At 42.0% G+C, this 27,284-nt stretch overlaps 1 protein-coding gene across 5 annotated transcripts in view; it reads left to right on the top strand.

The window, feature by feature from the left end:
- The window catches only part of FAT3 (FAT atypical cadherin 3), a 661,489-nt gene that overhangs the window by 591,526 nt on the left and 42,679 nt on the right, over positions 1 to 27,284 (top strand). For all 5 annotated transcript variants that reach the window (XM_090030588.1, XM_090030587.1, XM_090030584.1 and 2 more), the window contains exons 20-22: positions 7,604 to 7,738; positions 9,039 to 9,196; positions 24,487 to 24,955. In XM_090030588.1, coding sequence (XP_089886714.1) covers positions 7,604 to 7,738; positions 9,039 to 9,196; positions 24,487 to 24,955 — 762 coding nt within the window. The remainder of the gene's footprint in view (positions 1 to 7,603; positions 7,739 to 9,038; positions 9,197 to 24,486; positions 24,956 to 27,284) is intronic.

Raw genomic sequence — 27,284 nt, 5'->3', positions numbered from 1 at the left:
CAACTTTTTGGCCCCACAGGCTGGATCAGACCCTGCATGCCAGGATCAGGCCCCAGGCCATTTCTATGCAGTCCTATATGAAAAAATCTGACTCCAGGGCTCTCTGCCACCTCTGCCTACTTCTGCATGCAGGGATCGGGCCCTGGGCCACCTCCATCCAGTCCCATGTATGGTGATTGGACTCTGGGGAACCTGCACTACGACTGCCTGGTTCTATGTGCAGGGATCAGGGTCCAGGGGTCCCACACCACCGCTGCCCAGTCCCACATGTGGGAATCAGGCCCCAAGAGCAGGGCCACAGCTCGCAGGGATCTCCATGGGTTTGCAGGCCAGATGACTTAGCACTAAGGGCAGATCTGGTCCACAAGCTGGGGTTTGAGTATTCCTGCCCTAGCAGATCAACTCAGACAAGAAAGGAACCCATCTCTCTTGCTCCATTTTATCCCCGCAGATTTCTCATTATTCACCTTCTTCTGAGTTGTAGGGGTTGATCAGAATTAGCCTGAATTTCCACACAGAAGTATCTTATCGTGCCCAATACACAAAACCATGCTACTGTGTTGTTTCTTCCTAGTAGGCTTCTTCCCACCCCCTCCCAGATGTTTCTACCACCTTTTCTTCTGCATTTTCATATCTCGAGCTCATCGAATTTCTTTTTGGTAATACGAGCATTTTTACTGTATGTGCACATGTGTATCTCTGTCTGTCTATCTCACTCCCTCTCTCTTCTCTCTCTTTGCTTAAACTTTGGTTTCCTGAAGGATTCTCAACATCTATGTTATAATTTTAGCACATTTCATAAATCCTACAATATAACATGTATATTAGGCTGCCTGTTCTCCTTTTGATTCTGTATACTAGGTATAAAACCTCAAGCAGTTCCAGTAACAATTTGGTTCTTGTTTGCCTAGTTCCTTATTCCATTTCATTCAAGAATAAAGTAAGAAGAGGTTGCAAAATTAATACATCTAAATGTGCATCGCATTAAACATGCACAGATGCAAGATTTCCTTCTCTTTTGGTGCATACTGACACAAAAACTTTGGAAGTTAGTGAAGCTGACACAATTTACATCAGCAAAGAATTTGGCCTGGAATCACCATGCACAAAATTTAGTCTGTCAGATCTCTAAGGCAGAACTTCCCTGTCAGTGAATCAGGCCCTAAAGAACGGAGTCACTCGTGGCCAGTGGCTGGAGAGTAATAACAATCTTGTGGTTCAATACACATGAGGATATCAGTCTGACTCTGAGATCTTTCATGGGGGTTTAAGAGCAGAACATTTGCCTGTCCAGTTGTTAGATGACAGCGTTAAATGTTTAAAATAAATATATATTGTAGCAGTGTTTGTATTTCATTTCCATACAAAAACTCCAAAAACAAGAGAGTTTCATAAAGTGGAGACTAAACATGGTCTCAGCTCCCATACCAATGCGGAGCAGCCACCTACAATATATTTTGTACATTTTTAAAATTGAGACATTAAAATTAATCTGGACAATGGGGAAGGCAGACTTTTCTAGGTTATCTTGACTACTAGATCTCACTGTTAGAAATACTTTTTGGATAGCAAGTATTTTAACCATTCTTAGTTTAGTTCCATTACTCCAAATTATACCCTTTGTGCACTACCCATTTGGTCAATGGTGTTTACTTCAAGTAGTTTTAGAAATAAACTCTTTAGTGTTTATTAATGCAAAACATATACAGCTACTTTAAAGAAACGCCCTCAGAAGTGGGCGTGGCTATTCAGCATGATCAAACATTATGCGTGTTTTTATATGCATATAAATGTAGCAATTGCAAAAAAGTACAAAAAATACTAAAGTGAATTTCCTGTAGTTCCTTTAACATGGCAACTTCAGTAAGATAAAGTCATTATAAGCAAAGTCTTTTTGCTTTCTTTGTTTCTAGAGTAGTTTCATGATCCAGGCCAAAAAAATATTGATAGTGTGAAACATGACAAAAACATTAAAATATCGCATGTGTTTTCACTCATCTGATTCAGTTATGACCCAGAAAGCCTGAGTTTGAGCTAATTCACACATTCTTAAAATATGTATCATATTTGGATTGTTTTTCCCAGTAGCAGATGTCACAAATATGCACAATTTATGAATGCCAGCTGTGCATAACTTACCTCAATTACCTTTTTTGAGCAGACTGAACTACCTAACATACAAATGTTGAGAGACTGTAAAGCAGGGAATGTGTGAGCTTCTAATGATTCAGCAGCATGCTTCAGGAAGGATACTTTTAAAAAGTTCAGCTACGTCCATCTGATATTTTACAGTCAATAAACTGAACTAAAAATCTTCCAGTAACAGATTCTCTCTTGAGATTTCTGGAACTTTTGCTTCTGGCTATTTCAGAATACCTTAATGAACATCCCTTCTCACAGCATTTTTCAGAGGCAAAAAATGCATATCAGATTAAATAAAAAACAAAAAATATTTGGTTTGGGTTTGGTTTTAAGACAAAGGGAAGTAGGTTAATTCCATTGAACCAGATTGCCCCTGAAGGTGTTGTTCACAATACTGTGTTCTAAACTTTCTTAAGGATGAAAGTGATTTTAAAGTCAAATAACTGAATGGTTAGGTAGTTTTTTTAAACCCATGCTGAAAGAAGTTGCTAAAACATTTTGAGGGGAGGAAGAGGCTCCAACATGGTTCTTATTGAATGAGTTGGGGATCTTGTTTTGCCTGCCTATGGGAGCAAGGGAACTACATACTCCTAGACCACATCCAGATGTGCAGGGGTGTGCACTTGCAATGGCACACATTGTAGTGGCACAAATTGTTCCACTACTTTGTGCCACAGCACACACCCCTGCACATGTGCTTTGGTGAATGACAAATTGTCCCGCTTCAGGCAAGCTTCCCTTTCCCCACTTCTCCTAGCTCTGAGCATATTGCAGCACCTGGAACACAGTGAAATAGTAGAAATACAGCCAGAGCATCTCCCTGAAGGACTGAGCCTCCATTTGTTCCAGTGCATGGTATTTTAGTATGCACCGCACTGCTTTTTTCTCAGTGTTTTTTTTGCTACTGGGAAATCCTGATAACAGATTTGTCCCCGCGCTACAAATTTGCGGCATGGGGTATACTTTAAAATGCTGGGCATGTGGTTTGTGGTGTCACAAAGAGGTTTGTGTTGCCACAGACTGCACGTGCCTGCATGTATGGATGTGGCCCTATTGTCTGTGAGCCGTGATAGCAATGGCTTCCCCCGCTTTGTACCAACATATTCATTCATGGGAGTGAAGAAGGAATTTAGGTTTCACAGAGCTGCTTTCTTCAGCATTTAGCTGCCATTCTAACATAAATGAACATGTATGGACTGTAAAGTGCTGCTGCTAATCAATAAAGGACCCAGTTTTGAGAGAGGCTGTGTATTCTCAATTCCCCAAAGCACAAAATACCTATTCTGAGGTGTTTAGTACCTCTCAGGATTGGCCCTAGTGGGCCAAATATACCTCTTAAGTTTCCAGTTCCAGTGTGCCAGGCTCCCATTTGACTCTTGTTCAAATCCATCTTGAAGACTAAGCAACTCCAAGGTTCCTTATGACAGGGGGTGCTGCATAGAACGAGTGTAAGTTATGGGGAAACTAAGGCACAAGGAAAATGAGACAAGGTAGAGAGAGGCCATTATTACAGACTGAAGAGAGCTGAAAAGAAGTTAGAGCTGCAGAGTAGGTGGAAATAGGCAATCCAGCCAGTTCTTTTCCACCAAGAAAACCTCAATCTCATTAGAACAGACTCAGATTCATGCTCATCAGAAACTGAGAGCATGAATGCAACAGTGCCAGCTGTACTCACACCCCCCCAAAATTATTGGAATGTCTTAAAAACCATAGCATTAAAAAAAAACAAAAAAAAAAACTTTGGGGCACATTTTATTTACCTTTAGGCACTTAAAGTAATGAAGTAATTGTTGAGAAGCAGGAAATGAATGAAGTAATAATTTAAAGGTGGAAAAAAAGTGTCATCTTCAGCATCCCTGGCAGAAATGTCAGAGTATTTCTGCTTCCTATGGAGATTCAAATAGAGATCCTGTTAGAATAAAGCATCTGCTTCTGTCTTGGAGGCCTGAGAAGGATGAATGTGATCCCCAAGAGCTTGTCTGTCTCTGTACCAACCATACAAATGGTCTACTAAAAGATATAGCCCACAAGAACTCTTGCCTCTGACATCTCCTGGAACTTCATGGCAACAACAGCACCACAGTTTTCTGTCATGTACTGGTTGACCCTAACCCTATTTTTGTATGCAGTAGCTTGTAGGGATAGGAAACAATTTTATTAATAGTCACGTGAGTTGCATGCAGATTCTGTGGATTTTCTAGATTTGTGTAGGGGGAGGAAAATCATCCCTCTCCATTTTTTTAGTCTCTTTTGAAAAAAACAAAGGATACTTAAATATGCAACAACCAAATAATTACATTTAAAGTCTGGTTATACACCACTGACAATGGATAATACAACCTTGAATGATTTTGTGATTTTACTCAATGCAGTTGTGAAATCAGCCTGCACATGCATGTTAGCTAAGGCAGTGCAATAACATGGATTTGTAGCTTATGTTCTTATAACCATATAGAGAGGCATAAAACATTTTATTCTCTCACATTTCAATATTTTAAAACTCTTGTGACAGCTATGAAATCCAGCTGCAGCAGGATGACTAAAAAGTTGATTTGCTTGTAGCTTACCTAAAAGAACCATACTTGGCCTGTCAGAGTACACTTATATCTTCACAACTGTATTAAATACATTAGATGTTTTCCATGCATCTTTGGACTGTGAAATTGATGAATCTGAATTTAAAATAGGGAGTTTGAATTAGCTAAAGAGTGGAAGAGAATGGAAGAGAAGAAGTAATGATTTATTATTTAATGTCAGAGATTTAATCAGAGGTTATGGGGTTGTGAAAATTTTCAGTAGCTTAATCTGAAGTCTCAGCAGCATTGACTTCCTTTGCTACTGCATACTGACAGGCTCTGGGGCCCTTGTCCAGGTAACTTGTCCCTCTGTCAGCCACAGAGAAGCTTATTTAAATTACTAACTGACATAAGGCTTACCTGTGTTCAAGGAGCAGATGTAATGTGTATACATATCCATATGCACACATGTAGGTTGTACCCGTGTTGGTCTAAGGACATAGGTGGACAAGGTTCTTTGGGTAAATGCGATATCTTTTATTAGACCAACTTAGATTGAGTTGGTCTAACAAAAGGTATTGGATTTACCCGAAGAACCTTGCCTGCCTGTATCCTTACGTAGTGCAGTCTCGTCAAACCACTCCCTGACATTGATCAGAAGATGATAACCTTGCTATGCGATCATCCCCTAGAATTCAGTAAGGGATTCTGGTTCTACTGTAGAATCCTGCGGGGTGGTTCAAAAAATAAGACTATAGGAAAAGGTCTCCTTTTCAAGAAAATGTTTTGACTTTTAGAGTTCTGTAGAGCCCTATAAAATTGTATTTCTTGCAAAGATTCCATTCAACTTGTAATGTGGTGTATATTAGTATTATTGTTCCCATTAGCATAGCCTGTTAAGCTGATTAATAAGGATCGCCATGCATCATTTTCCATGCTCCTAAGGACAACGCTGTGAATCATTTACTACAGAGACCTCTCCAACAAGCGTTTGACAAAGACAGGAGTGTTAAAAGATTAAATTGACTGTGTTGCACATGAAGCATAGATATTTACAGCCTCTGCTATATTTGTAGTCAGTCCATGTCCAGTTTGAAACCGACAGTGGTAATTTCTCTGTTTCCAGAAAATACCTACAGTGCCAGGTAATTTGAACCATGCTTAGTTTGAGCCATGCTTGGCTTGTACCACACTGTGCTACCAGTCACTGAGTCTCTTTCATAACTGCAGGGGGTTGCCCTATTACATGTTCATTACTTCCTTTACACACAGTAAATAAAATAGTAACTTAAAATATAGAAAAAAAACTGCTGTTAAAATAACATTAAGGTTCTCTCACAAACAAGAGTAGCAAATGTTCAAGAAGGTAGGAATCTCCTGTCTTCAAATTTGCATTTCTAGTTATTCAGTAAAATAGATCATAAGAAACAGAAAAATGTTCTCCTTGCCCATGTCCCACTGCTGTGTTGCAGCTCTGGATACAAATCAACAGAAGCAAAGACAGGGGTCAAAGACAGTCTGTGCTCCTCTTGCAGTCCCGTACACACATCCAAGGTTCAGTGCATATTTATTTCCTTTGTGTTGCTTTCTGGCAACTAAAAAGAAGCTTTCTCTTAGTGTATGTTGATCAATTTAATGGGCTTTAGTGGTTCCTGCAGAAATTGCGTAGTCTTTGGCACTGGTGTGCACAGTGTTTACATCATTCTGAAGACTTGGGTAATTAAATTTATAGTTATGTAGGGCCTTTTCTTTAAAAGACAGATTTAGATCCTGATTCAAAGCCCACTGAATTTGATGGAAACTTTAGTTGGCTTTAGCAGGTTTTAAACTAAATGGGTTCAGCTGCCTGAGTTGGTAGGGTGTATTTGCAACATTTTGGATTATTTGCAGTACATGGGTTGGAGGAAAGTATTTTAAGCACTTTCAAGCTCAAGGGCTCAGTTCTTTCTTCAGAATCCCCCTCAAACAAACCTGTGGGAGTTGTTGTGTATACATCCATCACTGACAGAGATTGGCTTCCAGGTTCTCAAAACTGGTAAAAAATATATATATGTGTCTGTATGAAAGTACAGACTGTGCTTGAGCTGTCACGACTTTTCAAAGCTTAAGTCACTTCAACCGATTTACATTTTCCTCCAAGTCAGCTTGAATATTTTAAGGATTGTTGATTTGCCCAAATTAACTGTGCTAATTGCAGCTAGCTATTTAGGCCCCTGAACTTCTCTAGGGAAAAAATATACATTTAAAATAACTTTGTCACCTTTTTTATTTATTTATTTATTTTCGTCAAGCCTAATGTCTTTGTCCTGGGTCCTTTTTTGGGTAATTCTCAGCTTCAGTGGCAAATAATCCTGCACAGAGTCCCAGATGCAGTGGGATTTCTCTAGCTACATGTGGAAGAGAAAGGATGGGGACATCTGGAGGTGGGACAGAAAGAGGGAGGAGGAGGAGGGTGGAAGCTTGTATATCCTTCCCTAAGTATCAACCAGCTGTTGCAGAAGGTAGAATATGAGGATGCTGCAATCCAGGCTACCCAAAAGCTGTTTTTTCAGTACAGTCTGGGGGTCCCTATTTCTCCCTACCTCTAGAAATCTTCCACCTTGGCCCTAAACTTAGGATGATACCTGCCACAATGCAGAGGGAGGACTCAGCTCTAAACCCCGTCACCAAAAAGTATCAATAATTACCGAAGTGGCACAAGCATCGTGACACTAGTTATGCTATCATCCATTCTGGAATGATGATGATGATGATGACTCTAATGCGCAGCTGCACCTTCCCGTTGTGCTAGGTTCTGTACATGCATTAAAAAGATGTCCCTGCCATAAGGAGATTTACGGTCTCAGCATACCTATTGTTATTGTTTTTAAACCTATTTCTGCTTCCTATGGCAAATGCTCAAGATTTATATTGTGTTTTGAAAGGAGTGTTTCAATTTATCCTAGGAGGGCTATGTCCTGGCTCCAGCGATCCCTGTAATGAGAAGCCGTGTCCAGGGGACATGCAGTGCGTGGGGTACGAAGCAAGTCGCAGGCCGTTCATCTGCCAGTGCCCACCAGGAAAGCTTGGGGAATGTTCAGGTACAGATTGCACCCCAGAGATAAGCAGGAAGTGCAGGAAGGCATGATTTATATATGAAGCACTTCCATTGTGTCATTGTAAGTAGAGCTGCTGTTGAAAGCCAGTGGGGATTTATTTGTGCTGAATGCTTTGAAGGATCTGCTCCAGTTATGTCAACTTACATGGATTGTAAAAGAAGCCAATTGTACAAATCTCATGTTGCGTATACCCTGATTTTGTTTCCAGTGAGAAAACTCCCACGAGACTGAATTAGATCAGGATCAAGTCCCAAATCAGTAAACCATGGGACATTAAGGAAACAGTTCCTTCTAAAGCAGTCTCTCAAATGGGGTAGGCATACTCCTGTGGGCATGCCGCAGGATTCTTGAGGGTAAGCAAGAGGAAGAAATGGGAAAGCAAAAGGGAAAGGGAAGAAAAACAAAGCTGAGGGACTCCACAGTATCTCTTAGGCTGTTGGAGAGGTTTCAGTGTGGTTGTTATGACATAAAAACAATACTTTATTATGATGTGTAACACAGAATCACAGGCGTACATAGCACAGCAGTATACCAAATTGTAAAAGGGATACATGAGCCAAGAAAGTTTGAGAGCCACTGCTTGAGAGACCTGCTCTGATTGGATACTTCCCTGCTACTATCAAAGCCTTTGGGATTTTTCAGGAGATTTAGTTGTCCAGTAATAAAAAAATGTTACTCATAATTAACATTCATAAGCTTTGGAATTTTTTCCCTGAAAATGCCAGGCTGTCCCTAGAGGAATGATTCTGGAGCTTTGTAACTTTTCTCCAATTATCAGCTCCCAGGGGCCCAGGAGCCCGATGTAAATCCCAGGGAAATCAGCCAGAACATTTCCATTGACTTCAACAAGCTTTTAATTCAGACTCTTTGATCCATAAACATTTTGCTGAAACAGAAGATTCATCAGATATATTAAACAGCATCAAATCCAGATTCCTTGTATTCAGCTAGTGATAAGCCCTTCCCATCTTGGATGAAACTTTAAACATTTCTGATTTCAGGGCTGTTGATAGTAGTCCTAATAAAGTCAGTAAGGCTTTTCATATAAGTATGGTGAACAGGATTTTTCCACTCATTCTGAAATAATTTTTCTCTAAAATATGGCAATATAACAATAGATAGATAGATAAAAACATGTTTTATTTATAAGATTCTTACTATAGGGTCTCATTAATTATATATATTCTTTAATTAATTTTCTGAGCAATTGTAGGATTATTTCATGTGTCTACTCATTCTAGCGTATTAAAGTAACATGCGTCTTTTCAAAATGGTTTTTCAGGGCACACTTCTCTTAGCTTTGCTGGGAATAGTTACATCAAATACCGAGTTTCTGAAAATAGCAAGAAAGAGGAATTCAAGTTGGCTCTCCGTCTGCGAACTCTGCAAAGCAACGGGATTATAATGTACACCAGAGCAAATCCCTGTATAATTCTGAAGGTAATTAAAATAACTTATCTTTCCCACAATCATTTTTCTTGATTATATGTTTTTCATTGGCTCTTGGTTTGGGGACTGTAGTCTCATTTCAGCTGTGTAGTCCTATGATGAGGACTGATGGGTTTTAGGATAACAGGGAAAAACAGCAATTTTCGACAACAGCAACAAAAGGCAGCATGACTGCCTCATTAGTTGCATTTAATTTTGAATATGCTTGATTGGGTGCGATATATCATAAAAGTATTGTGAGTGTCTCAGTGCAAGAGCTGATCTACTTCGAGATGTGAGATCTGACCATATGATTACATATTTTAAACCACACTTGCTGAAATGGCTTCCCTTGTGTCCATGTCTGTGATTGGAGAATGTGTCTTTGCTACTGCACAACACTGTTCATTTCAATAAAAAAGTGTTATTAAAGCTTTACCTGCTAAGTAAGAAGGTGTCTGTAACTGAAATGTTCTTCTGGAGGGCTATAAGGCAAGTGCAGAGCTGTATTATAATGAATGAAGTCTCCAGTCCTTTTCACTCTTTGCTGAACTGCTGAGAATGTGCTTGTATAGAGCAGCCAATTTTTTTTTGCAGAGCTGGTTAAAAGGGGAGGATGTATATATTTGCTGTTTTATATTTTTTAAACTAAATTCAGGTAAAATTAAAACTGTGACACTGTGCAGCAATGTGTTCTACACAAACAAGTAGTTTGTGAGTGAGAGCTTTGCGCCTGTCATTAAAGGGGAATCTCAGCATAACTCTGACTGAAATGAAGCATTATTGAGCCCTAAACGTTATGAGATATACACAAGCTATTGCTTGAACTTTCAAATGTCTTTTGTACAGCAACAATGAAGCCTTGGAAACCTGGTTTGAATTCGGCATTAGGGTTGCTTGTAGCATCTGTGTGTATTCAATGCTATAGCGTAATCTTCGAAAAGTACTCAGAAGAAGTAAATGGCCTAGGTTAAAGGTGCCTCTTGAAAACAGTTGGAGATGACACAGAGATAGTCTGAAGTGGTACAATGTTGCTGATGATGGTGATAAGGGAGTTTGAGCTATTACAGTTCATTGTGTAACAGTATCATGATAAATGAATCCTGGCATCTTTTCAGGCTTTCATTCATCTTGTAGTAGAAACATATTCTACCCTATCAACATTCTTCAGAAAATTACAGACATTATACTATGAGTATACTATCTGTTTTAGCTGTCTTCCTACTTTAATGTGATGGATTGCTTTTCGCAAAAGGCCAAGATTTTAGGTAAAAGTATGGCAGTAAATAAAATCTTTAGAGATATTTAAAAGAAATAAAGCATTATTTATTGATTGATTTTAAACTATAAAGGGCATCTAAAATTGAAGTCATGGTCACTTGTGGTCATTGAAAAAAATTGCTTGGCACTAAACCTATAGTCTGGAAAAGAAATTCAAATTCAATTTGAATTACTTAACTGCATACAATTTTGGACTGGATTCTTAATTTTTTGGGGGGTGGTGAATGTGTGCACACACATTTTGAAGTGTTGCATAATGATACTGGATTAATATAGCAGCTGCTATGTTTCCCTCCAGAGGTGGAATGCTCCGCAGTGTAGTAGTATATATTCTCAAATAAACTCACATGAAGAGCTCCATCAAGAAAACATTGTTCAGTTTCCAAAATCAGGCACTCAAAAATTGGGAAATGATCAGTTTAAAGTACTACAATGCAAATTTAATCTGAACTTTGGCCTGGAAGGCCCTTCTGGGGGGATCTTCCCCTGACCCTGCAAACAACTATGTCATACAATCTCTGTCATGATCTTTGCATGTGAGTAGGATGCCACTGTCTTAATTACACGTGCACGTACTGTTTTTCTCCCACAGATCACTGATCTTGTTCAGTTCAGTATTCGTAGAAGGGGTGGTAATGAATGAATAAGATGTTGTTCATTACTTTGTTTTCTTTGCCTTGTTCAATGTGTATCTCCAACCTGTTCAAACCCTGGTTTGGAGATGGAATTAATGATTTCCTTAAGAGCTGTTCTCCAGCAATGATCACTATGATACTGAAGTGCTTCATAAAGATTAGTTCATTTATTTTAGAACAAGCATGTGAAGTGAGTCATGGCATTATTCCCATTTTACAGGTAGGGAACCGACACACAGTGATTGAAGTACATAAATTCCACTGATTCTGGGTACCCAATACAAGACATATAGGTCCTAATCTTTCAGATCTTTGCATTATTTCAGAATATTTAGCATTACATAGCATCTCAGATGTTGAAAGCATAACTCTAATTCACTTCAGCCGCCACTGTGAGTGCTCAAGTATAGACCACAGTTCTCTTTGGCAGTGTTCAACTCACTTAACCAAGAAATCCTCTTCATCTTCCTGCTATCTCTGCCCGACTCACCACAGATCTTTCTACTTCTAAAACAAAATAGCAGGTTGCACAGGTTGCCTCTCCTTCACTGAGCCCCCGTCTCCCTGCCCAGGTGGTTACAGATGTCCTCCTTCCTATGTCAAATTCTGTCCAGTAAGTTCCAGTCTCCTTAACCAAGAATCCCAGCTCCTCTCATATCAACTCCTAGTCTCCAGTCTCATTAACTAGCTAATACAATTAACTCCCTTATGGCTCCTCATCTAATCTGCCTTTCCTTCCCAAGGCCCAACCCTACATCCTAGTCCAGTCAGCCAGTTTCATTTTCCACATCATGCCCCAGCCTCAACAGTACCCTACTCCCAGGGCACATCTACACGTCACTATGACAGTGTTGTTACTGCACTGTGTGTTAGTACTTCCTTTTGAAAGTACTAAATCATGGTGCAGTAAGAGCCCGTACTGTGGCATATGTGTGGTGTGTGGTTATTTTTAGCAGCTACTTAGCCATAGCAGCACGCTATACCAGGGAACATGTCACTACAGTGAAGTAGTTGCTGGTCACATGTAGATTCCTGCGGATGCTATGTTGCCATGGCACATTGCTACAGTGACCTAGCATCATGTGTAGACACACCCCCAGCCTGCTGTTTTCCTGCCTCTTGCCTAATTTTTGTCCTATACATCCAAATCTGTTGGATGCTCCTTCACGCTCCCTAGATGCCATTAGTGAGACAGGCTTCTTACTCTAAGTTTCAGTGCCTGGCCGAGTAGCTGGCTTGAAGCATTTGAGAGCAACCATTCTAGAAGTCCAGTTTTACCCTTGTGTCCTGGACTTGCAGCATACTCTTTGTACACTACATGTGCAGTCTGATTAGCACTTGAATCTGCGTGAGTCTTCAGTGTGTTCATGAAGTGAGGGTGATATTGCTTTTTGCTCCTGAAATTAAAGAGATCTCTATTTAACATCCATAAAGTGTAGTTTGTCATCAGTTTAATACTTGATCAAATGCATGTGGAGTTCTAGGGGAATGGCAAAAAAACCCCACCACTGACAGAGATCACCACTTGCCAAGTGTCAACTGTCTTATCAAAAGCAGGCAGGTTCTAGAAAATTTCAAAGAAAAGATTATCAGAATATTTTAACCTGGGCAAAACAATGTGCTACTTGTGAGGAAATAATTGAACCATTGTGTTTAAGAAGAGGCTGCAAAAGTAGTGTCCAGGGATAATCCAGGAGTAGCTATGCCTATGCTCTATTATGGATATTTCCCATGATTGTGGGCTTTGCTACTTACCTTCTGGAACCAGGAAGGAATTATTTTTCCCCTTCTGTTATTATCTGTGTTAGGAAGATGGGGTTCACCTTTTTCAGAAGCAGTGGGGTTTTGCTACAGCCAAGCCTAGGGATTTTGACTGCAGTATTCATACCTTCTCCTAGCAGGACTTAAGCCTGAATGTTTCTGAATAGAGGGTTGCACCCCTCTGCTCAGGGTCAGACTGATCACCATATTTGGGGTCAGGAAAGGATTTTACCCCATGGTCACATCGGTACAGGCTGGGTTGGGGGGGGGGAAGGGCATGGCCCTCCACCTGTGACCTTCTCCTGGGATCTCTTGAGCTCATATTAACAAGCTTTACATCAGCAGGATATTGCCTAGTGTGGTCCCCTTGCTTTACCTGTGGCAGCTTAAGGTGTTATGTCTTGTGATTGTGTTAGGTTGACTGTGTAGTTTTGCAAATAGGTTGGACAGTGGATTTGTATAGGATAGTTTGGATAGGGATAATCCTCCCTCTGGTAGAGGAGTTGGATTAGATGACCTCTGGAGGTTCCTTCCAGCCCTACTTTTCTAAGATTTTGGCTGAAACTCTTCAAAAAAAAAAATCTGCCTTAGAGCAGAAATGCCCCAGAAATCTCCATCCTTAAAATGGAAGTTTGGCAAAATTATAAGCAGTTGAAAACAAAATCTTAGGAGAAGTGTCAGGTAAAAGGAGATGCTGCCAACCGAACTTATATGCGCAATAATTGATGGAGATTCCCACATTCATATGGCATCTATCAACCTTGATAAACACATTTATTTCCCTTTACCAATAGTAGCTCAAATATGGAGATAGGCACCTTAGAGAATTGTAACAGATGGAGAAATACGGTCCAGGGATTCATCTGTTATCTGAAGACTCGTGGGCTCAATTCTTTGTTCTTTTCTAGACTTTCTACATAATTGTGAGCAATATACTTTGTGATAACATTTTCCAAAGTACCTTGAGTCCTTTAGAAACTTAAATACCTAAGTCACTTTTGAAAAAGTCCTCATCTCCTTTGTCCTTTTGATGTTTTCTAAAATTTTATCTTTAGTTTTTGCAAACTTTGATTTCCTTATCAGGGATAATAAGTACTTGGTTTCTTCTCCCCCTCCAAACCTCTCCCTCAGGGTGATCTGAAGATAAACACATTAAATGACTGTGAAACAGTCAGGTATTCAGGAAATCTAGGCCATATGAACAGTTTAGATCAGGGGTTGGCAACCTACAGCCCATGGGCAGGATGTGACCTGTGAGTAGAGTGAATCTGGCCTGTGGCAGCTCATGTAATTGGCAGCATGCTTCAGCCACAGCAGCTGAGGTGGTATCCCCAGAGTCCTGTTGCCCTCCAAATTCAGTGTATCTTTTGTGCTGCAGCAGGCAGATCATCCTCAGGGCCCTAGTCCCTGAACTTTTCTATCTATTCCCTTTTCAGTGTGTGTTGTTTGCCAGGAGGTGCAGGGGTGTGGTCCACGGTGGGGCTGGCTTGTAAGCAGTCTCCCCCGGTGGCAAATGATTGCCAATCCTTGGTCTAGATGGATAAATTGGAAGTCTGTAAATGTGAGATTATTATTATTTGAATACTGCTTTCATTTAAGTTAAATATGACTGAATTGCCTGTCAAGAATGATGGATGAATTTCAAATAACAAAAACAAACAGGTCGATTTTACTTTTTATATTTATTAAATAAATTAAATGTTTATCAAACTTAAATAAAATAAGCTGAACATTTGAAGATAACAGTCCCTCCCTGCACTTGCTCTCGTCCAGTGGGCTGAAGGTGGACCTGTCCATGCTGCCACCCAACCACCGCCTGCTTGTCTCTTTGCTGCAAGGGCAAGGGCAAGGGCAAGGGCAGGTGAGCTCTGTGCCTTGCAACACCCACCCACACCCTGGGACTTTGCTGCCCCCGGGTACCTCCTTCCCTGCTTGTAGCTCAGGACAGGGCCACCACTGCTTGCCCACTGCCTCATGCTTCTGCCTGGCTCCTGCTGTTCCTCAGCTGGCTCCTCCCTCTGCCCTCCCCGCAGTGCCAGGCTCCGGGCACCCTTCTGGGAGGAGTTCAGTAGAAACAGCCCTGGCTCCTGATGTTTTTTCCCAATTCTGGAAGTTGGGTTCATCCTGACATGGTCACTAAACAAATGCTAAGGTTTAGCAAAGACACTTCTCTGAAGACATAAATGTTGTCTCACAGTTTTCAAGCTATTCACATTTAAAAAGCATTACAGACAAACAGGCACACAGACAGATGGACTAAGCCCTTTGTATATAGAGAATGCTTCCAGAGATGGAGATGGGGAAGTGACCCTGTGCTGTGCTAATTGCTCAGACCCCAGTTCAGTAAAGTACTATAAATATTTGCTTAACTTCATGCGTGTGAAATCAGTTAGGGCTCTATATGTATTTACAAGTAAGCACATGCTTAAGTGCCCTAAATGAGAGTAGAAAATGCAAGTATGTCATAGCTACCATGTGTGAGAGTGTCTATTGAGGACAAAAGATAGGGTATGTTGTGCCATACACATTTTTTTTAAGCAAACCCTCTTCTTTCCTACTGTAATTTATTTAATAATTGATGCCACAGCATGGTCCTTAATGTTTAAACAACCAGCTTACTTTTGGAAGCTCATACATTTATGATAACTCAAGGGATGGGAATATCTTCATATTCCTAACACAGTCCTTTTTGGACGAATACTCAATTCCACAGAACAAGTGCTTGTCTACCATCCCATTGAAGACCTACTAGTTAAAATAGGTTGAGATAATGAGGATCTTATTTATTCAGTTATTGCAAATGAAGCAATTCATCCATTGATTGAAAGAGATCAGCTGCTCTATAAGTAATTTTTTAAAAATGTGCCTCTTGCTTATGAGACAGTTTGAGGCAGAACGAGATATAGTTCAATTATATTCTCCCTGGCACATGCAGGACATTGTATCACTGTTTCCCTTCTCTAGTATAATAACTGTCAATAAAGAGAATATAAATTAAGAACTCTTAACAGGATTACACCATTTTGGCTGAAAATCCTAATTTACTTTGCTCTGACAAACAGTAAAATGTAAGTCCCATTTGCTCTGTAAAATTAATGGTGGGGAGTGGAAATAAAGACTGGCTTTCCCTTCATGAAGAAAATGTAGCTGTTAAACTGTAAAATGTGAACATATGTTCTTCAGTCCAGACAGTCAATATGAAACTGCATGGTTTCGGTAAGTGTATTTTATACATTTTAATGTATTACTACTGCATGGCTTATAACAGATAAGATGGAAGCTTGGATATGATCCCAGGTACAGCTGGAGTTCAAGCAAGTAATATTTTAATTAAATATACTGTTTTACACAAACAAACCTGAAATGTAATCCCACTAACAAAATATTTCCCTAGATAGATCAGTAGGCAACATATTGTATCCATGGTGTGTGACTGCAGATGGACCGTGTGAGCCTACGGTGGTCTCAGAAGGACTGTTTGATCATTTTATTACCTATGTTGATATACAATTGTGGATGTTATCCAAGCATTTTAGCCAAGCTAGTATTCTTATATAATTTACAATATTCATTCAGTTCCTCTTGCTTTTTTAATGAAACAATCAAAATGCACCAGATTGCATCACTCTTTGGAGCCTTCTCTATACCTCTCTGCCCGTTTCATATATTTGATAAGTTATATATAATAGTATGCTATGGTACACATCCAAATAGAAACTGGTATTATAGCTCATGCAGCTGTAATGAAAGGTATTGCAAATATGTCCAGAGTGTATTCTTAGGCAGGAAGCTTCAGGCTATTTAGAAATTACCTGTTTAAAGAGATACCTTTTCCCTAGCATGAATCTTATCATACTTCTTTAAATTGTGTGAGGTGGATCTCTACTTGTGTTACCCCACACTTGCCACTTGTGTTAGACCATGCAGTCTAAATCATGTATAGCAGGCTTGTTTAGCACCTAAGAAAATGTCCAATATATGTAGCATTTTGCTAATCTTGCAAGCCTTGAGGCTGAGTTTCTTTCCCAGCCATTACACTAGCACAGATTCTGCTGCACAGGACCGGCATGGGAATAAGTGGATAGATTGATCAGTTGTATTCTGAATAACAAAATAACAAGCCTTAATGAGGTGGAAGTAGTCATCACACCTCATGAAGTAACAAAGTAACAAGCCTTAATGAGGTGCACACAACTGAGCCACTGTTCCAAGATCATCTAGCTGGCACTCTTTAGTTCGTTTAGCAGTGTCTTTAATAGAAAAGTTAATAGGATTTACATAGTATAAGTGGCTGCCTGCATGACCTGTGGACATTGTAATTGGCTTCCGCTGTACTGTCATTGGATGGTAAATTTTGCACCTTTCTCTGCTGTGCTGGCAGAGAGAACTGAGCCTTCTGTCCTTTGATTTAATTTCAGTTGGAAAAATGAGCACCAGAAGCTCAATCTTGAGTTGATTTCTGGAACCTCAATTCAAGCCAATTATTCCATTGAGGTCAAGAGGATTATGTGAAGGGCTAAGAGCTGTATATGTGGAAAGGTACAGGGACTGGGCATGATCATCAGCCTTTAATATTTTTTTCAAATGTTTGCTAACATTGACTTTCTTCAGTCAAAGCTTTAACTTCTTGTTTCCCGTATTTCTCAAAACTGAGGACATTCTGCAACTTGGACAAGCCTGCCCTGAGCACAGGGCATCCCTGAGCTACAAGGCTATAGGAAAACAACAGAGATTGATTGTGACCCAGAGACCTGCAATTTGTGTTGTGCTCCCTGCTTGCCCTGAGGGTGGGGGATAGAGTTTTTCCTCTCATAAAAGAGAGTCATTTCCTCTTCTGCCTGCCACCTGTCTAGGCACTCTGTCCAGTATCCAGCTTAGATGGCCAACTACATCATCTATGAATGCCCTTGTGGCCCTTCCTTGGGAGCCCAAGGTTATATTGACATAGACTATTCTACCTGTTGCTGGCTCTCTGGCCCTTATGCCTCCGACATATGAGTGTGGCAACACTTGCTTCATCATCCAGTAAAGGCACGGGTACAGAAAACAGTCATTGTGAGGTAAGCCAGGGTGCAGATTTACAGTATAGTAGCCCAACTCCACAGTCACTGCCCAAGCGTGCACTCAACCCACAATAAGAAGGGGGTCGCTCACCCTACTGCCTCTGAGAGGCAAGCTACCTCACACTCTCTCTAGGGTAAGAGAGTGCTAACAAGTGCTCGTTGGCCCCTGGGGCAAACATCTCAGGGTCTCTGACATAGCGTAAATTCACAACCCAGCTAACCTGACAGTGACTTATTCATGTTTCCATACCCTAGGTAAGGTAAGTGGAGACACAGCTTCTCCTTTTGGCCCTTTCCCACTCCTGCTTTTGCAGCCCCAAACGTCCTTGCCTGGTCAGTAACTATCTAACTAATTAACATGTTTTTATGGCTGCCCTCATGGTGTTCTTTGTGCATTTCACAGTCTTGAATGTATTTAGCCTCGCTTTGCTCTTGTCCTTATTTTACAGATGGAGAACAGAAGCACAGAAACACTAAGTAACTCACTCAGGCTCATACAGGAAGCCTGTGGCAGAGTAGGGATTTCAGTTAAGCCTAGCTGAACTAGCTAACCTCTTGACCAGTCTAGCCCTGAGTGTTTTGGGTGTTGTGGGCATGAAATTTCAGATGATATTGAAGATTTGTGGTAATCAGTAAAGATATTAGTATAAAAAATTAGAAGGAAGCTATGTAAAGTATCAAAATACACTATAAAAATCTTTAAAATATTGTTTCCCAGACATGAGCTATATAATATTTATCCTGAGTGTTTGTGTATGGTGCTATATTTATTTAGGTCGATAATTGGGAAAACATGTTATGTGGATTCTGGTAATAGGTATGCATGTAGTGGGTCCTTTGGAATATAATGAGTCTTATGGGAGTTTTATGTATATAAAATAAATGAGAGACTAGACTCCTTAATAAAAACCTTTAAAGTAAGAGTTGTACCTACTATTTTTGCTGCAATAGCTACTTTTCAAAGTTTTTTAGGTTGGCATATATTATTTCCTTATGTTTTGTGTTTTAGACCAGGCCTAACTTGTACCTGCAAAAATAGTGTGCTCATTTGTTGCATGGGAAAAATAAACTACTGCTTAATTTGAAAACAATGAGCTCTGTTCTTTGGGGCATCTTGTTTATCAAGATACCTCCTGAGCTGAGCCTTTAACAGGACCAGTTTCAATCTAAGGATATTGTTTACAGCCAAGTTTTAAGCCCCTTGAGATGAGACTTTTTAATGAAAGGTGAATCCAGACTTATTCTTATACATACTTTTTAGCCTTTTTATTGCATGTAGGGAGTGGAAAATAACAGTTGAGATTCCTAAACTCCATCAGTTAGGCTACTTGTGTTAAAATCAGGTATTTCCTATTTTTCCTCAATTGTGTCAAGCTGCTGGGGTCTAGTGTGGTTATTAAATAAAGGGTGGTTAATGATACACTCCTGTGGTCAAATGCTTTCTTGCTGCCACATTTCTGTGGTGCAAAGGAGGCAGAAAGATGGGTTGGATGGGTGATGGGAGGGTTACCACTGATTTAAGCAAGTCCCTGTGGGATAGAGCACGCTTAGTCAGTTCTCTGCCACCAGCATCCAGCAACTGCCATTGGTAAAACAGAAGCCATTACATTATTTTGAAGCTATTACTAGGCTGGATTGACTTAGAGGAGACTTAAAGTTACAACCTGGCCAGTCTTGATAAAAGGGGAGAGACTGGAAGAACAGAGCTCAGATAGATCTGTGTTATTCTTCAGACTGCACTTCAGTGCAGACTCAAGTACCAGTGCACATGAAGGGCTAAAGCACCATGAAAAGCCAAGCGATACACACACAGTCAAGGAATTTTTCTAGTGCCTAGAGTGAAGCAGCAGTGCTTACATTGTTCAGAACTGGACCATTGAGAGTATGAGAGCCTTAAGGATGGGTGGAGGTGCTATTTCTCATTCACTATTGTGCAACATCCTGTTGACAACTACAGCCATCGTTTACATGAGTGAATATAGTTATCTGTAGCCATTCTCCAGCCTCTGAGAGCTGTGTTCTTTCCCTGTGACCCAGTGATTTCTGTGCTCGTCATTGGATGGCCCTGTTGTAATGACTGAAACTAGGGTTGCGGAGCCAGCACCATATAACTTGCAAACTCTCTGCCGAGCATCCGCAAGTGTTGCCCTAACCATAGATGAACTGCTAGAGCAGGGGAATAGGAGGCAAAGCTCTTGGTTCTCTGGTTAACTCTACCTGTGATTTCTCTTGCAACTGTCTGCAGCCCAGTTAACCTACATGTAAAAAAGATGCAAAGTTAGATACACCTGTATTTATGTATTACACATGAATACATGTGAATACATGTAAATTCACATTTATTCACATGCATTTATATGCATTATGTGTATTCTCATGTATTCACATGTATTTGTGTATTACACAGTACAGTATGTATACTGTTTCCTGCCAATATTAACTGATGCAAAGAGGAAAGGTTGCAGAAGGACACTAGGGCTGTGTGAAATTTCACCAGCAGTTTTATTTCGACACTGTTTTGACTTGTTTCAATCTTGAAACAGCAAAATCAAAAGGAAACTGAGAGCTTCAAAACACCCTTGAAACAAAACAAGGCAAGTCAAAACATTTCGAAGCTCAAGCTGGGTTTGCCTTCAGGAAAACGGAAGCAAAAGTAAGGAGAGGCGGGGGGAAGAGGGAGGATGTGGGCGGGGGGGAGGAGTGCTCTCATTATTGGCTGTGTAGCTGGCCAGTGACTGTGATCCTTCCCTGAGATCCCTTCCAATCCCAGTGCTCTGGAGGAGGGGTGGAAAAAACTGCAGAAAAGACAGCATTGTTTGAGCTGCCCTGCTTTCTGCCTTGGTGTCAGTTGAGTGAGGGCACACCTTAACACACAGTGTCACCTGCCCATGTCCTGAGTTTTGCCTGTCAGCAGCTAGAGGTGCAGGGCCCCAGAACCCAGACATTCCCTTCACAGCTGGCAGGCTTCATGGCCACAGGAGGAGCTAGCAGGCCTGAAGCGTTTACCCTGCTGCGCCTTAACACACACAGTGTCACTCATCTCATGAGGTTTGCTTGTCATCAGCTTGAGGTGCAGTTTCCCCCAAACCCCTACACCAATCTCCTTGAAACTTAGCTGCTTTGTGGCCTCATGAGGGACTAGTAGTAGATTTGACCCCACTGTAGTGTAACACGCACGTGACATGAGTTCTTTGCTTTCACAACTTTGAGGTGCAGTTTCACTGAAACCCCTGCTCCTATCTCCTTGAGACTTGGCAGGCTTCATGCCCTCAGAAGGGGCTACCATTCCTACAAGTTTCATCCAAATAAGGCTAGAAATGACAAAGCTATAGGCTGTTTCAAGCTTCCCCATTATAGCCTACGGGCAAAACGCCGAAACAGTGTTGAAACAGCAAAAGTGTTTTGCTGAAACGAAATGGAACAACAGTTTCAAATAAAAATGAAATTCGAAACAAAACGCTGTTCCATCAAAACATTGAAATGCAAGTCAAAACAGAACGGTGCCATTTTGCACAGCCCTAAAGGACACCATGCTTGAAGTCTACATGGATGTTCAGGAGCAGGGGGAAGAGGAGAGAATAGGGGGACATTAAGTATCTTTAAAGGTCTTCATGTTCTTTTGGAGATGTACAAAACCTTTGGGTGAACAGTTAGTCAAGGCAGCAAGCCTTAGGCAGCAGGAGAAAATATTATTTGTGGGGGCAAGGAGTGCTGGAGGTGGGGGGAGGACGTTCGGGGGGCGGTGCATGGTGGCCACCTGACCCCCACCCCTCCTTCCCACACAGTGGAGGAGCATGTGGCAGGGCTACTGGGCATGGTGCTGTGATGGAGGGGCATGGCAGTAATGCTAGAGCCATGTTTGGGTGGTCCAAGCCCCATTAGCCCCAGCCTTCTGCCACCTATGAACCAAACCTTCCTGCTCTTTTCTGAGCTTTTCTGTTTGAGGAGCCAAGGATTTAATCTTCCTCAAAGTGCTGTTAAAAAATTCCCTCTTTGGGGTTAGGGAAACCAAAGCATACATTTCCATGTCTCTCCATATGTACATACTTGCACTGTCCCTCACAGTTATACCATATATTCTCTCCCTTGTGATGTATTCTCTATATTTTACATACAGGCATACCTCGGAGATAGTGCGGGTTCGGTTCCAGACCACCGCAATAAAGCGAATATTGCAATAAAGCGAGTCACACAAATTTTTTGGTTTCCCAGTGCATATAAAAGTTATGTTTACACTATACTGTAGTCTATTAAGTGTGCAATAGCATTATGTCTAAAAAACAATGTACATACCTTAATTAAAAAATACTTTATTGCTAAAAAATGCTAACCATCATCTAAGCCAAATGGCACCGATAGACTTGCTCGATGCAGGGTTGCCACAAACCTTCAATTTGTAAAAGCGCAATATCTGCAAAGCGCAATAAAACGAGGTATGCCTGTATTGAGATCTGCGGAGACAGGGTTGATTAAATGACTTCCAGCAAGTCCATACAAGAATTCTGAAGCCGGAATTGAACTCCGTCTTTTGAGTTCCTCTCCAATACCTACTGCTTTCTAAAATAGTGCTCTTCTGCCAGTTTGCGAGCAAGCAGCAAGAGAAATTGTAATAATAATTTTACTTTCAATAAATACCCAGCTACCTGAAGTGGGTGAAGATGGAAACCACACAAGAGTGGGCCTTTGCATTGTGAAAACATTTACATTAAATTCTCTCACATGACAGTGTTGATCTCAGCGTAAATATGAAGGAAGGCAGGCAAGTAGAGGCTAGTGATAGCTCTTGCATTGTTCTGGGGAAAGTCAGAGCTCAGTGAAGACTTCTTGTCAACTCCATAGGATATAGCTGACCTCTGTCAAGTTAAGTTTTACTGTTTAGTAATAAAAGGGATTGAACCTGTAGAAAACAACGAAGGTGCTGCATCCCAATGGCTTAGTCCAGTAAGCTAAAACCATGCAGAATCCTGCAGCATCACTAATGCAAGCTTGCTTAAATAAATTTCTTTATACTATATTTACCTGAATACAAGATGATCCTGAATGGAAGATGATTCCCCAATAATTAGATTCTATGCATGCAAACATTATACATTTATTATAGTTTTCCATGTATGGAATCAAATGACTGGAGGATCATCTTCAATTCATCCCTCCTCACCCCACTACTGCAGATTGGGGTGGGAAAGAGTGATGAGGGGGGCAGTAGTGATACAGACAGTTGGGGCATGTGGTAGGACAGGCAGTGGGGTAGGCAGTGAGAGGCAGGCAGCTTGCCCCCTACTGCCTGCCCCCTCCCCGCCCACTGCTCACAGCCTCAGGCTGTCCTTATTCCCCCTTTCTCTGTTCCCCTTCCTCCACTTGCAGCTTCAGGTCCCCCATTGCTGCTACAGGGCTGCTCTGTGCCCCAGGCCGCAGCAGGGATCGAGCATGCTGGCATGGAGCAAAAGTAAAGTGCAGGGTGGCAGAGAAGGAGAGAAAGGAAGAAGCAGCACTGGGGGGTGGTGGGGGTTGGGGGTTATGGGCAGGAGTGGTGGGGTGTCCTCAAGCAGTGGGGAGGGGAGGGGTGGACAGGTGTGGCTCCAGTTCCGGCCCCCAACCCTGACTTGGGGCTGGAGCTGGAGCAGCTGCCCGCTTCTCCCTACCCCCATTTCCTCATGCTCGATTGTAAGGTGAAAGGCTTTTTTCCCTATGTGAAAAGGGTGGGGGGAGAGTGGGGGAAGAGGACCTCATCTTCTAATCGAGTAAATATTCTAATTCGCTAATGCCTGGAATCCTCATTTAAGACTGAAGTGCTTTTGCCCTAAGCACAGACATAGCCTCAACGTGTTGTGAAAACTGGCTTTTGTCCCTGGGCACATTCAGACAAAACTGTCAAGAGAAACAAATTCAGGGAAAGGAAGCAGAGACACAGGGAGATATAGAGAGCCTGTACACTGGCAGCGATTAATCGAGTCTGTTGAAGCGTGGGAATTACCACACTCCAGCAGACTCCAGTGTCACATGTATCAGCGTCCCGCACTGAAAAATGGCAGTGGGGGCGCTTTAACTACAGCCTGTTCAACAAGCTTTAGTTAAAGCACCCCTGCTGCCATTGGGCATGCTGATATATGTGACGCTCTGGATGCTTTAATTAGAGCAGCTCTCAGCGCTCTTGAACCAATAGCCTTCCCTCCTGTGGCCACTGTAATTCAAGCATGCCACCCCCTCCTCCCCTGCACATTTATAAATGCCCGAAAAGACTTGTCCAAAGTCATCTGACTGGTCATATGCACTAGTACCCGCTCATGCTCACTTATGCCTGCTTCTGCTCTCCTTCCTCCCCCACTTCTAGCATGAGACTTATTTAGGCGCTTGGAGCTAGTACAAATGAGAGCATGTGGGCACGTTGAGAGTGGGTGATTGTTTGCTCTACTATGTTTATTTCTGACAGTGCCGCTACAGTGCTTTCCAGCGCTGGTGCACAGTACTAGGACAGTGTTACAGAAGCACATTATGAAATGTTGCAGGCTCAGCAGTTGAAGCATTGTTGGGGTATTCTTTTATTGTTGTTCTCCCCTCACAGATTGTGGATGGCAAATTGTGGTTCCAGTTGGACTGTGGAAGTGGTCCGGGAATCCTGGGAATTTCTGGCAGGGCTGTGAACGATGGGAGCTGGCACTCGGTCTTCCTGGAGCTGAATCGGAATTTCACAAGCCTGTCGCTGGATGATAGCTACGTGGAGCGGCGCAAGGCCCCCCTGTACTTCCAGGCGCTGAGTACCGATAGCTCTGTCTACTTTGGAGCCCAGGTGCAAGTAGATAATGTCCGGAGTCTGACTGACAAGAGGACAACGCAGGTCCTGAGTGGCTTTCAAGGCTGCCTGGACTCAGTTGTCCTGAATAACAACGAACTGCCACTCCAGAACAAACGCAGCAGCTTTGCAGAAGTTGTTGGCCTGACTGAATTGAAGCTTGGCTGTGTTTTATACCCGGACGCGTGCGAGAGGAATCCGTGCCTGAATGGAGGGAGCTGTACCAGTGTGCCATCTGGTGGTAAATACCTTGCATTACATTTTGCTTTCTGGGGGGGTTTCTATCTTTCCCATGCAGTTTATTGTATCAAAAGTCTTTTTATGGAGCAACAAGCTGGAGAGGTCTCAGAAACACTATAAAAGTCTGTTAGGTTTTGTAAACTTTATAAAAGCTACTAACTTCATCAGTAACAACCAAATGACATCCATTCTGATTGCATTAGTGTTCATTGAAAATTGGAGGCTGCTATAATGTTATTTATATTGAAACCAATAGGATTAGAATTGCAGCAGTTCTTAGCTGAGGGTTTCAAAATCCCTTTACAGCACCAAAGGTTGTAAACAAAGCTAGTGATTTCTAACACTCATCACAGATTGCACAGTAAAATCGCCCTTCTCTGTCTCTCAAGCTGCCACAGATTGTTGCCAAGCCCCCCCCAACAACACCTCAGTCCTCTTGTGTGTTAGAATCTAATTTGATTACATATATACATGTGAAATCACAAGTCCCTGCCATTATAAACTAGGCAAGAATAGATATGACAGCCTCCTCAAAGAACTATGTGCTTCATGGGCTAGGAAATGAGATGTAAAGATTTAGGGCAGGGGTGTCAAACGTATGGCCCACAGAGCTGCCCTATCCAAACCATGGTGCTCTCAGCATGGCAGGAATTTGAGGGTAGGGGTAGAGGGAAGCAGAATCTGGGGCAGCCATTGGCAGCAGGGGGCCAAACAAGGTCTGTACCAACACAGAACCACTTGCCACCACCACAGTAGCTGGCCCCACACAGCTGCCACTTGCCCCATGGATTTGTCACTGACCTAGAAGATGGGATGGAGGTCACCCTCAGCAAGTTTGCAGATGACATCAAGCTGGGGGAGTAGTAGATATGCTGAAGGGTAGGGTTAGTATTCAGAGAGATATAGACAAATTGGAGGATTGGGCCAAAAGAAATCTTATGAGGTTCAGTAAGGACAAGTTCAAAGTCCTGCATTTAGGACAGAACAGTCCCATGCACCAGTACAGGCTTGGGGCTGACTGGCTGGGCAGCAGTTTTGCAGAAAAGGACCTTGGGGGTACAGTGGACAATAAGCTGAATATGAGCCAGCGGTGTGTCCTTGCAGCCTTGTTGCCAAGAAGGCCTATGGTGTACCGGGTTGCATTGGTAGGAGTGTTCCCAGCAGAGGTCCCTTGCAGCCCTAATTTTCTCTGATTTTATGGATCCTCTTGGTCTGGATTTGGCCCCCACAGCGTGGATGAATTTGACACCCCTGATACAGGGTATTTAATTAAATCATGTCTATGTTTGAGGCTGCTTGGCAGCTTGAGTCAAGCTGATGAGGTAGCATCAGCGTGTTTCCTAATGAACGCAGCACTTGACAGTCTCCTCAAAGAGAAGGAGCATGGCACAGGTGTGGAAAAAGAGCTACCTTATCACAGGTGAGATAGGTCTCTCTCCAAGTCAACATTTGCAGCATGCCAGCAGGGAAGTGTTCCTGGCCAGTGTACAATAATCCTGTGACTGTTTTGTGGCTATGGAGGCTTTTCTCTCCCTATCAGGCTGACATCACCTTGTACTTCCTGTTATAGAGCGCCTGTAGACGTGCGGGGATGCTGCTCTGATGTGCTGTAAGCAGCATGCTAATTAGCCATTACATCTTGTGTATTCAGTGTCCCCACTTCAAAATGGTAGCAGGGGCACTTTAACTAAAGCTTGCTAAACAAGTTTTAGTTAAAATGGGGGCGGGGGGACATTGAATGCACAAGACGCTATGGGCGCTTTAAGTAGAGTGGCTCTCAGAACTGCTGTAAGTAAAGCACCCCCCGTTCACTCCCAGATAATGTGGAAAAACCTGGTACTTCCTTGCAGTTCTCTCCAGGAACTGACTAGAAGAGTCTAGGAGAAGGAGGTTCAGCCTGAACTGTCCTTTCCATTCCTTACCTGGCTCTTGCCATCGGGGTCTCTCTGCATGGCAGCCACTGTCTCCTTGGGCCCCATTACACAGCGCTGGCCTCTATCTCTGCTAGGTGTCTTTGCCCTATCTGATTACTTTGCTTTAGATGCAGGACCTTCAAGTCAATCCCTATGGGGATTGTTTGCCCATGGTATTTATTTGTCTTCTAGGCTCTTAGCTCCTCTTCTCAACTGAAGGGGTAAGTTTAGGATGCATTCAACGCTATGCTCCTGGGACTGAACTAGACTATCAGTCCCAGGAGCTAGGCTACCCACACACACAGGGAGTCCCAATGACTTTCTTGTCAACCTCCTTCTGGCAAAGGCTGCAAGGCCTTTTTCTAATCCATATATGAATCAAGATTAGATTCATGCAGGATTTGATATTAGATCGGC

The sequence above is a fragment of the Crocodylus siamensis genome, chromosome 1, assembly GCF_052110815.1.
Source record: "Crocodylus siamensis isolate JL-2025a chromosome 1, ASM5211081v1, whole genome shotgun sequence".
Taxonomy (NCBI): Eukaryota; Metazoa; Chordata; order Crocodylia; family Crocodylidae; genus Crocodylus; species Crocodylus siamensis.
Note: the sequence above shows the minus strand (reverse complement) of the source record. Positions and strands in the feature narration are given on the sequence as shown.